Genomic DNA, 13,112 nt, shown 5'->3' with positions numbered 1-13,112 from the left:
AGTTGAAACAATTCAATGCCAAAAGTCCTGCAGACATAATATACATTTGAGTAAAATTTTATCAACCTACTTCATTTCGTTCGGAAGCTAGAGTGATTTCCACAAACGGACAGAAGGACACTGCTAAATCGACATAGAATTGTATGCTGATCAAGAATATATATATACTTTGTGGAGTTTAAAATGTATATTTCGAGGTGTTACAAACGGAATGGAAAACTTAATATACCCTTCTATGATGGAGGGTATAAAAAATTAAGATTAACTCTTTCATAATTTAATCACCCAGAATTTCCTTGGAATATATTTTCCAATATATTCGGAATTGAATATTCCCAAATGAATATTTATTCCAAGAATTATTGTTATTATACAGCGACGAGACCTTATCAAATACATTTCCATATGTACACAACAACGCGTTGATAGCTATAGCTATGCGGAACATTTTCAATCCTTATGTCCAGTTGCCACAAAAACAAATCGCCAGTATCCCTTTTCGCATGGAGCTTTATTGAAAATGAAAAGGGAAACTAATTTGGAGAAGAAACGAAAACAAACAAATAGATCTCTTTTATTATTTATCTATTTTGTTTATGTGCTTTTTCGTTGGCAGTAGAAAGAGAAATTACATTTCAAGATAAAAAACATCCATCTGAGATCTGAAACAAGTTCCGCTTTAACATTTGTTAATATTTAATAACGTTAGTGTAGCTAGTTTAACCCCTTTTGCAAATTAAGCCAAAACGAAAAAAAAAAACCAAAAGCTCTTTGGGTTATGTTGCGTTCTCCTCTTTTTTTTTTGTTCTGCGCTTCGATGTATTTGGTGTCAGCGTTATGCGAGTTATCCTGTATCCTTTGCAATAAACAAAGCTGTTTGCTCTTATTTTTTTGTCGTTTCTGCTTGGCTTTATGCTATTGTGCTCTGAACATGCTGACACTATGTTGACAGTAGCAGCGACAGTGGCATAAGGTCACGAATTTCATTAGTTTCGCAGTTTTGTATTTGGGGTTTCTGTTTTTTTTTTTTGTTATTGCTGTTCTGACGCCGTTACTAGCACAAATATATCCTCAGCGCACCAAGGCATTCACCCGCCCTCCCAATTTCCTTTAATGCTTGTGAGCACTTCCGCAGAATACACGCTAGCACTCACAAAGAATAGTAATAACAACTACAATTGTATACTAATAATCATAGTAACAATAATAATGCCCAACAAAACTATCAACACGGCAAAGGAATAGAAACACCGAGAAGAAGAACAAGAAGCAGAAGAGGTACCGAATCGAATTTAGTAAATAATATGTATTCCATACAACCTACTACTACCAGCCACCATTATTTTCTCAGTTATCCATTTCATTGTCTTGGGGGTATGAGAGATGGTACCATTGCCCCATATTTTGTTTCCCAGTTTAGGTATCCACCTAACTTGTTATGCCATTGTTTGCCCTACAAATACCAATACACATGGACTGTCTTACACGTGCACATCAATACATGCACACTCACACACACGCTCGTAAAGTTATCCTTTAAGCTTATAATGTGAGAATTGTTGCTGTGACGATGATGGGTTTTGTTCTTATTCCATTGTTTTTCGTTTTTTTTCTTTGTATCTCCCTTCAACCGACATCCTGTCAAAAGGTTAGGTACACTGCTTTCACTGCTTACTGCTGGTACTTGTTGGTATTTGAAAAATTATTGATCAAACATTAAAGGAGAATAGGATTTTAATGTACACACAAAGACAAACGAATAGGAGATGCGAGTGTATGTTCGTGGTGTTTGTAGACAATAATGAGTTGGTAAATGGTTGGCAAGTTTTTGGAAATAAAATTTATCAAATAAATAAATAAAAAATATAATAATATTTATCCGATTCGTCCAAACTAGGTACATCGAAATATTGTTATCGAATTTAGATCGACCTGGGAAATGGCAATTTTGGACCACTTCTACCGGTATATTCTACACAAAAAGTCAAAATTTCCAAAGAAAATGTTTTGCTTTATAACAAGTAAAAAACTATAAGTTCGGCCGGGCCGATCTTTGAATACCCGCCACCAAATTTGGCAATTCTCAAAAATAATAAAATCCGTTAAAAATTCTGTTAAAATTTTAAAAATGCCGAATGTAGCCGTTGTATTGGGGTCCATACGACGACATGGATCTGCATAGGCAGCTTTTGTCATAAGCCATTACAATATTCAAATGCGAAACTTAAGAAAATAGGTGAATAATGTAGCTTAAATCATCGAAATACCGAATATCGGGAGGTACCGTTATATGGCGGCTATACGAAGACGTGGACCTGCATAGACAATTTTTTGTCATAAGCTGTAGTATCCATTACGAACTTCAAATACCAAATTTGAAATAGTCCCGGTGAATAATATCGCTAAAATCAACATAGAACCGAATATCGGGAGGTACCGTTATATGGGGGATATACGAAGACGTGAATCTGCACAGACAGTTTTCTGTCTTAGGCTGTAGTATTTATTACGATTCGTTCGGAAGCTAGAGTGATTTCCACAGACAGACAGATGGATGGGCATCGCTAAATCGACATAGAATCTTATGCTGATCAAGAGTATATATACTTTGTGGGGTCTAAAATGTATGTTTCTAGGTGTTACTTAATATGCCCTCCATACTATGGTGAAGGATATAAAATAAACTTATAAAATTTAAAAAAAAATTAAGGTGCGAAAATAGGTCAAGTTGCGAGAATAGACAATATCGGATGACTCGTTTTGATACATCCCCCACAAAAGGAAGAACAATTTGAATAGTAATAAATGCAAAGTAATCATTCGATATTTTCAAACTTCACACATATGGATATTCCGTAACTCCCCCGCAAAGGGCCAAGAATTTGATTAACCAAAAAGCTCATAAAATAAGAAATAAGCATGGGATTTTTTGCGCGCTTCAAGGATCTCAATACTTTTACCAATACATGAACTGGCGTAAAGAAGTGATACACTGGTCCTCTCTTTCTAATACAACAAAATTTTAAATAAACAAAATGCCTGGCGAACTTCTGCAGGTACCTCTCTCACAATGGGTCACAATTGTCAATAATTATGTGTCTTATTAGCCGGTGCTCGCTACCGCGTAAGCGAAAAGTCCCTCTTTCCAAGAGTTCGTGTCAGGCTCTTTTTCTACTCAAAATTCACAATTTGTTCAGTTTGAAAACATTTTTTAATCAACCTTTCGTAGATAGAACTAAATTCCCTTATTACAGGGCCTCAGTTCTTGTTCTGTGAAAATGTGAAATGAAAACTTTTAAAAGGAAAGAAATGTCAAATGAAAAATTTTATAAAGGAAATATTTTCAATTCATATTTTCATAGAACAAGAATCAACTCCCAGGTTTTATATTTTTTCAAGATTTTCCTTTTTTCGGAAAGAATAATAGGAAAATGTTTAATTTTACACCAAAAAGTCTTCAATAACTTTCATTCTGATATTTATCGAGGATAATATTATAAAGGTCATAGCACAATATACCCCAATCCAGTTTTTCCGTCTAAAACTATTTCAATGTCTCCCTATTTAAGCCCTAGAAACCAGGAGCGATCTCAATACCAAATTTGGGGATTCCAGCTATTTCCATTTCCCAATACAAAATTTAGTAGAATCCTAGATACTAACAGTGAACCAAAGTTAGTACCATGTAGTACTTTTCGGAAAATAATAGTACGCATTGGCAAAAACCACCTCCATATCTCAATTCCAGACACCAACAGAGAACTCAATATTTAATTTTGGGATTCCCGCTCTATCCCTTCACCCGATACCAAATATAGTACCACTTAGTAATCTATATATATAAAAATCAATTTTTGTTTGTTGGTAACGGAATCAGTTGAAAACGGCTGGACCGATTTGCATAATTTTTTGTAAAAACTTTCGTCATACCCCGAGTTAGGTTTTAAAAGAAAAAAATATAGACCACGCTCACTTTTGCGCCCACAATTTTGATTTATCTAAAATCCTTATATTTGCCAATATAGAGGTGATATCGGTTTGAAAATTATTGCACGAGATACTGTTGACTTTCCATCCCCCTCTAAGTATTTATTTGGGGCTGAGGAACTGTCGTTGTCAGTACTTTTTAATCTATATCTATCTATATATGTAAAAGAAAGTTGTCTTAGTTACTACGCTTATAACTTAAGAACCGCTGGACTGATTTTAACGATCCATACAAATTCGGAATTGTCTCCTCTCCGAAAAGGATAATATCCAAAAAAATCGCTTAAAAATGTGATATATTAAAATATTAAAAAGTAAGTCAAAATAAAAAAAAATCATGCAAAATAAAACATTACTATTGTACATTTCAAAAGTCAAAATGAAAGACTTTTGAAATGTACAATAGTAATGTTTTATTTTGCTTGATTTTTTTCTATTTTGACTTACTTTTTTCTAATGTACATTTGTAGTGTGTTTTATAATTTTTATTTTTGAATTCAAATATTAATACCAATTTATTTCATTGACTTGATTTCTTGAGAAATGAAATTGATGGCGAGTTACATGGAAGTGTAGTACCGAATTATGTGGTGGCGAAACGGAATAGATGATGTCGAAATAATTTAATGGAATCGAATTTTAAAATGGAAGTACATTGTATTGCCAAACTATAAAGGATCTTTAAACATTTGCTGTAAAAAATCAGCGAACAAGTTGAAGATTTTTTCAATGTGTTATTCTTCTTTTGTCAATTTTTTTTCAATTTGTATTATCTAATTGAATCCAGGAAATTTTTTGTGAACAAAATAAAGAATAATTTTTCACTATACACAAATTTTCACCAAAAAATTAAATAAGTGGGAAATACGATGTTAACTGACATCTACCTTTCAACTCCAGGGCCGACATCGTGGTTCAGCTGGAAGATGCGAACACATTTGAACAAACAAAAATTACCGAAGAAGCCTAATGGGGGTCATTTCAAAGCGTGGAACTACTTCTTTCCTGTCACAATAATCCATCCAATGTACAATCAGAAAAATACCGAATATAAAGGGTGGAAAATAGTGGAGCGAATGGGACTCTTAGTAAGAAAAGGATTTCTATCCTTCCAGAAATTCTTCCCAAACATTCAAGACACCTTAAATCGCTTTTGCAGGTCATGATCATATCGATCATAACTGACGGATAAGGGTACAACCCGATTTCATATTTATATAACCATCGTATGATTAAAGCTATTTTTGGTGTCTTGGTCACTTTTTTAATATTTTGTCCATTATTTGGCATCTTTGTTTCTTAGGAGGTAGAGAACCTCTTCGCATAAAGTTTTAAATTTTTAAGTAGGGCCCATTTTGGTCTTGACCACATTCATTAATTGATTTGGTAGGAAAGCATCATACAGATAATTGCCACATAGGGATTTGTTTAAGTAAAGTCCCCACATTGGAGTATCCCCAAGTCCACTTTCACATCTAATTGGTTGTCAGAAAAGAAAATTTTGTTTTCTATTGAATTTGTTACCCCCAAGAGAATATTGGTTGGGCCACGTTTTGGTATAACCCTTACATAAATGTATCCCTGATTTCAGCTGTGACCGTGGTCTTGGCCACGTTTTTCAACTGATTTGGCCATTATTTGCTGTATTTAGGCTACTTTGTGAGTAGAGAACCATCTTACAGGAAAATGTCAACATATGTAAATATTTTGGTACAGTCCCGCGGACAACAACGCGGGTATTGTTTAATCGTCATTGAATTTTACATAGACTTTTTGGGGACTCTAATGCGCAAATTGAGGTGCTATGGTAATGGGTGTAAAAGCGTATTTAAGTTTGACTATTCAGAAATTATTTTGCCCTCCTTCCATAGTTATTTATTTCTATTTAGTCGAATCAATATTTATATTAAAATTTGTTCGTTTGAAATATAAATTTAAATTTGCATTAAAGACTAAAACTACGGGCCGGCAACGCGGACCGGGCCAGCCAGTTTTTAGTATATAAATTCGAGATACCAATAGACCCTCAACATAAAATTAGAGAATTCCAGCTCAAATTTAGTACGCATATCCAAAACAATCTATATCTCTCCATCCTTGAAACCAACAGTGATCCAAATTTAACTCCATTTAGTACTTTTCGTACAATTATATTACACATTTTCAAAACCATCACCAGATCCAAATCCCGAATACCAACAGAGACATTAACATCAATTACAAAGATTACAGCTTTTTCCATTAACCCAATACCAAATTTAGTACATTTCTAGTACGCATATCCAAAAGCAGCTCCTCTCTTGACCGCAGACACCAACAGTAACATCTATATCAAATTTAAGAACTGCAGCTCTATTCCTTCGCCCAATAATAAATTTTGTGCTTTTTAGCATTTTTCGTACAAATACAGGGTGAGACGAAAAACTACAACCAACTTCACACTTCTGCCATTTCTAAGCCACTCATCCGACAGCTGTTAAAATGATTCCAGTGATAGTTCATTATATTGTTTACAAGCGTACAAAAGCATTTTTGTGAGAATTTTCCAGAAAAAACGTTATTCGTTATGGAATTCAAACCTGATAGTGTGATTTTTTTATATTTGACTGGAAAACCACAAGTGGAGCACTCCAGCATTTAAATGTGAATAAATCTTTTGTGTCTCGTACCATCGCTCGTTACCGCCATACGGTTGGCGTAGCCTAACGTCAAGGAAGTGGATGGAAGAAAGACAACATCAGCAAAAATGTTCGAAAAGTAACGAAACGAATTGATCGAAACCCGCGTCGCAGTGGTCGAACATATCGCAATATTCCATTCGCAAAATATTGAAAAATGAGCTCGGAGTAAAGCCATTGACATTCCAAAAAGTGCAAGAACTTACACCGCAACGGAAAGAAAGTAGACTCAAAAGAGCTAATGAGTTGCTTCGCTTGGCCGAAAGTGATGAACTGCCGAATTTGTTTTTCTCCGGCAGAATAAATGCCGAATATTATGGCGAAAATATTTTGGAGGGTTTATTAAAGCCTTGAGCACGCAAACATTTTGGCCGCAGACCTTGGACATTCCAACAGGACTCAGCATCATCGCACACAGCACGCGACACCCAAGAATGGTTGCAAAATGAGTTCATTTCCACTACCACTCCGTTGGACTACTGTGTCTGGAGTATTTTGGAAAGCAAGTTTAGCACTAAAAAATACCAAAGTGTCGATCACCTCAAGCAAGAGCTTCGCTGGGAATGGATCAAAATACCGCAGAGCAACATTCGGGCAGCGTGTGACGATTTCATTGGTCGTTTGAAAGCCATAATTCGTGCCAAAGGTGACCAATTCGAACAAATCTAAACTTAGTCTAAAATTTGATGCTATTTCCGACATTTTTTGCTTTCATTCAATAAAATTAAAAAACTGTAAAAATTATGGCGCTTGACTTTGTTGCAGTTTTTTTATATCTCCACGTATTGTCCGTTTTCGATCCAAGCTTGTTCTACTATAGGCCACAATATTGAGATTTGCTTAGTTTGATGAAAATCGTTAATCTGCTTCGCATTATACGAGAGTTAGAACATTAACCCTTTGGAATATTTCAGACTATGAGATTGTGTCAATATGAGATATTTATTTTTGGAAGAATCTAGAACTTTTGTAAGGGAGGTACTAAAGGGAGTGGGATGATATTACCCATCTCGAATGTGGTAAAAAAATTACTATTTACCAAGTTTGGAATACATCGGATACTCGTGCAAACTTAAAGACAAGCAGACGGATGGGTGGATATGGCTAGATCGATTCCAAATGCCCTAAAACGGATTTCGTCCAAAGAGACGTAGGGTCTGATACCATTATATCGCTGGGGAATATTTAGGCCGGATCAAATGGCGTACGATGGTACGGTTAACGGTCAGGGACCACGATGACACTCGGGTTGTAAATGCTTTCGATGTTCGGGTTGTAGACGATTTCACAGTCCGGATTATAATCGGAAACTCTTGAGAATGGCGTTAGGTTCACAGGTTCGGGAGCCGTGTATGTGAAGTAGATGATCGTGAACTCGTATCGGTGCAAGGAGGTTAGTTAGTCAGTGAGCCCGAAATTAGCAACATTTTCCCGTCGAATTAGCAATAATGTAGAATTTTTGTGGATATTGAAAAAATAAACAAATATCTTATAGAGCAGATTTCCGTCATTTTATGTTTTTAAAGGACAACCTAGAATTACAAGCAGCCAACCCTTTTGTAGTTCTACCATCATGCCGTTTATATGTTTTGTAGCATTTCTCAACCTTGGCAACCCTTACCTCTTTAATTTGTCCACAACTAACAACTTTTACTTCCTATTTGCAATATTTTATAAGCAAAGTTATTTTCTGCACAACAACGATACCAACAACAACAACTACCAGCTCTTGAAATGCCGAAAACAATTCAGTGTAACATCACTTCTTGGACGGAAAATCGGAAGTGAATGTAAGTTGCTTTGGAGAAGTTGTTTGGGTAGGTTCGTGCAACTTTGGTTGTCAAGGCTGCCATTGTTTTGCATTTGCATTCCGAAATCAATTTTTCGATTCTTTTCTACCACTCCTGGTACGATGGAATTTATGGACTCTTTCCCTTTCCGTGGGGTAGCCAAATAAAATAGAATGGAAGAGTTTACCTACGTACCATTGCGGCAAAACAACAATTTAGTACGATCCAAACCGGAGCCGCGTGCGGAGACAACAGTTTTTTTGGTTGTCGCACCAAAAAAGATTCGTTTGTCGAACGTTTACGTTGGCAAAACGAACGAACTAGCCTTAAATTGTAGAAAGTAGTGAAGAAGTGAATTAGCTTAGAATTAGGGAAACTTGACGCCGAATCGACGCCATAGATAATTGCGAGAAGAATGCATTGGGACTGGGATTGGCATTTCGATCATCACTGGCATCGGTCTTGGGATCCGTTTTTCTATCATGGGAAATGTGGTTTTGGTCCAAGGTTTCGAACGAGTTATCTATGGAATTGTCCACACTATGATTGCAGTTACACGCTGCCGGATTGGTGCCACCATTCGTGTCTGACGGATCGAGTTTATGTGGAAACTGGCGAGGAGGATGATACATGTGGCAAGGGCACATTCAAGGTGGTCATTGATGTTCACCACTTTAAGCCGGATGAATTGAAACTGAAGGTTAAGAACAATGATCTGCTGATTTTGGATGGTAAGCATAAAGATGAAAGGGCCAACAAGTCCCCAGCCCTGTGTATTACCAAGGCCTTTACAAGGAAATATAAATTGCCACGGAACTATGATGCCACAACAGCTAAGGCAACTTTGTCCAAGGATGGCATTCTAACAATAATTGTGGCCGCTCCACCACCCTTAGATGATGTGGAAAGGGATATAGAGATTATGGAAACTGAAACGTATTTTGGATCGAAGGATGACAACAAACCAGCCATTGAAGAGGCAAAGGAGACGACTCCGGAGGAAAGTAAATGAAACAACAAATTACTTAAATTGTTTAAATATTTTAAACATCCTAGAAAAAATATAAGCCTTCCTGTGCAAGCTAAGCAGTAGAATTTCAACCGCATGCTGCTTTGGCAAAATGCAAAGCTTTGTAGCCAATCGTCGCAAAATCTTTTCAAATGGAATTTTTTAAAAATAAAATGATTTTAGTGTTTAACAAAATGTAGTGAACTTTAACGTAAATTAAAAAAAATAGTAAATTTTAAAGTAAAATAGAAAAAAAAAATAGATTGATTGTTCAGAACGTTCTGTGTAGCTAAGTAAAAGAAGAAAATTCATTTCAAGATCTTTTGAGAAAATTTAAAAAAAAAAAACAAATCATATCTCATCTCCATTTAGTTATAATGAAAAAAAAAAAAAACAAAATATTGAGTCATAAATTACCATGTTTTACGGAGCTAATTAAATAATTGTTATTTTCCTAATAAAATGCCACCAATTTAAAGCACCCTTAAACATGTTGTATTTGTATTGGTGAAAGTATTTCGTTATGTAGTTGAAGTATTTTCCAAATAAATTCAAAGGAATCAATTTGAAATGGTGTGTTGTTTGTACTATTTTACGAAGGGATCCATAAAAAACTTAAAAAAAATCACTATAATCAAGTTAAGAAGTGTCAGTTTGGGAGATAAGTATGTAATCTGAACAACAAACGACTGACAAAAAGTTAAAAAAATCTATAATTTTTTTTTTGACAAGAATTAAAAAAAAGAGAAATGAATAAATATTGGGATACACGAAATTTAAATGTGTAGGAGTAGCGTAGGGCTGTCTTTTCGGAAATTCGAGCTAAAGTGCTAAAAGGTACTAAAAATTTAATAAATTCGGAGAGATCCAGAGTTCTGAAATTTGGAATGAGGGTCGCTTATGGGGTGTAGCACAGTTGTACCAAAAGGAAAGAAAATCGAATTTATACTAAAGAACTAAAAAGTATTATATTTTTGGTACCATTTGGAATTATGTGATGGGAGAGAGCTAAAATCTTGACATTTGGTATAGGAATTAAGTTGGGGAAGTATAGTGGATATAAGGATGTGGCCTTGAGAAATGTATATTAAGCGGGGTCGACTATATGATACCCTACACCACTATGCATATTTAGTAGAGCTCCCGTAACGAAAGAATTTATTTGAAGTAGATCATACCACCTCTCAAGAGTTGGCTTTAGAGCAGTTATAGTTGTGTTTCAGAGGGAACTAATTTATAGGAGGCAAATCCAATTCTGAATCGATTTTCACCAAATTTGACGTAGACATTTTAATATGTTACACCAAACAACATTGCTATAGAGTGCATGATATCACTTCAAGGAGGACTATATTAAAACAAGTAAAAAAGCAGTAAGTTCGGCCGGGCCGAACTTTGAATACCCTCGACTATTTGAAACGGATTAAAAATTGTCAAAGAAATAAAATCCATTAAAATTTCTGTTAAAATTTTTAAATTACCAAATATCGGAAGGTGCCGATATATGGGGGGATATACGATATTGTGGACCTATATAGAAAAGGCTCTGTATAGGGGTAAAGTACTCACAAAGAACTCCTTGTGAAGAATTTCAGACAATTCGGTTGAAAAAAATGTGGTTGAGATACTAGAAGGAATGGACCGATACATCCCATGTTAACACCAGATCTTGAGTTTATAATAATATTGAAATGTGTGAAATTTGAAGACAATCGGACTCTTATATCACATTTTATAAGAGTTGTAATTATTCAAAATTTTGGCCCTTTGTGGGGGAGGTACTTGATGGAGTGGACCGATATTGTCCATTTTCGCACATAACCTTTCATTGATGAAAATATGAGGATTTGCAAAGTTCGAGCAAAATCGGATTATCGTTTCTCTTTTTGTGCAAAAAATATTTTTTGAAATATATGACCTTTTGTGGGGAAGGTACCAGAAGGAGTGGACCGATACATTCTGTTTTTGCACCAGACATTGGGCTAATAAAATTATTGGGATGTGTGGAATTTGAAGACTATCGGACTCTTACATCACAATTTATACGAGCTTTAATTATTCACAATTTTAACCCTTTGTGGGGGAGGTCCCTGATGGAGTGGACTGATATTGTTCATTTTCACACGTGACCTAGCACTGATGAAAATATGAGGATTCACCAAGTTCGAGCAAAATCGAATTATCCTTTCTCTTTCTGTGCAATAAATTATTTTCTTTGAAAATCTTGACATTTTGTGTGGGAGGTACCAGAAGGAGTGGGCCGATATTGCTCATCTCCGAACTAGATCTAAGTTTGACAAAAAATATTACGATGTACCAAGTTTGAATAAAATCGGATACTACCTTCGAGAGTTATCGTGCGCACCAGCCAGATAGACAGACGGACGGACGGTCGGACATTGGTAGATCGACTCCAAATGTTCTGAAACCGATTTGGTCCAAAGACCATTATTTCGACTAGGCACGTTTTGACCGTAGCAAATTATATATACCCTCTGTTGCCATATGGATGAGGGTATAATAATTAAAATACCGAATATTGGGGGTACCGTTATATGGGAGCTATACGATGTCGTGAATCGATATAGCCCACCTTCGAACTTGACTTGCCTGCAGACAAAAGAGAGATCTGTGCAAAATTTAAGATCCCTATCCTTATTCGTTTTGACTGTAGCGAGATTACAACAGACGGAAAATGCTAAATCGTCTTAGAATTTTACGCTGATCAAGAATATATATACTTTGTTGGGTCTACAGTGTTTTTTTTTTTTTTTTTTGAGTTACAAATGGAGTGACAAACTTAATATACCCTCCATACTATGTATGGTGGAGGGTATAAAAATGGGAGTTATGTCAAAGAAAATCAAACAAATAAAAAAGCAGCTAAAAGCGGCCCGTCGAACTTTTAACACCCTCCACCATTTGGAAGTAACTTGAAAATTTTCAAAAACTTCCGGAAACTACCACTTAAATAAAAACTGTTATATGGAAACTATATGAAGACGTGGACCTGCTTACGATTTTTTTGTCATAGGCTGTAGTACCAATTACGAACTTCAAATACCAAATTTGAAATAATTCCGGTGAATAATGTCACCAAAATTATCAAAATACCGAATACCGGGATGTACCGATATATGGGAGACATAGGAAAACGTGAACCTTCATACGATTTTTTTTATCATATACTGTTTTTGTTACAATTCCGGTGAATAAGTAATAATGAGTATTTGGAGGAACCGTCATATGGGAGCTATACGAAGACGTGGACCTGCATATATAAAATTTTTGTCAGAGACTGTAGCACCCATTACAAACTTCAAATACGAAATTTGAAATAATTTCGGTAAATAATGTAGCTAAAATCATGAAAATGCCGAATATCGGGAGGTACCGTTATATATGGGCTATACGAAAACTTGTGAACTATACATTAGCCTTCTATCGCAATTCGTTCCAAAGATAGCGTGATTACAACCGATAGACAGACGGACAGACAAACCGACAAACCGACGGACTTCGCTAGATCGTCTTGGAATTTTACGTAGGGTCTATTATAAATATATGGAGGAGTTACAAACAGAATGACAAAGTAAATGTACCCTCCATAGAATGGTGAAGGGTATTAAAGTATATTTATACCCTACA

At 35.5% G+C, this 13,112-nt stretch overlaps 2 protein-coding genes across 2 annotated transcripts in view; one reads left to right on the top strand and one right to left on the bottom strand.

Moving 5' to 3' along the window:
- The window catches only part of LOC101892624 (uncharacterized), a 277,791-nt gene that overhangs the window by 243,269 nt on the left and 21,410 nt on the right, over positions 1 to 13,112 (bottom strand). The gene's annotated exons all lie outside the window — the stretch shown is intronic.
- On the top strand, positions 8,478 to 9,801 carry LOC101890936 (heat shock protein 23). The gene has a single exon (XM_005181492.4). The coding sequence runs from the start codon at positions 8,871 to 8,873 to the stop codon at positions 9,465 to 9,467; it is 597 nt and encodes a 198-aa protein (XP_005181549.1). The 5' UTR covers positions 8,478 to 8,870; the 3' UTR covers positions 9,468 to 9,801.

This window comes from Musca domestica, unplaced genomic scaffold, assembly GCF_030504385.1.
Source record: "Musca domestica strain aabys unplaced genomic scaffold, Musca_domestica.polishedcontigs.V.1.1 7, whole genome shotgun sequence".
NCBI lineage: Eukaryota > Metazoa > Arthropoda > Insecta > Diptera > Muscidae > Musca > Musca domestica.
The sequence above is the reverse complement of the archived record's forward strand: the minus strand, read 5'-3'. Positions and strand labels throughout refer to the sequence as shown.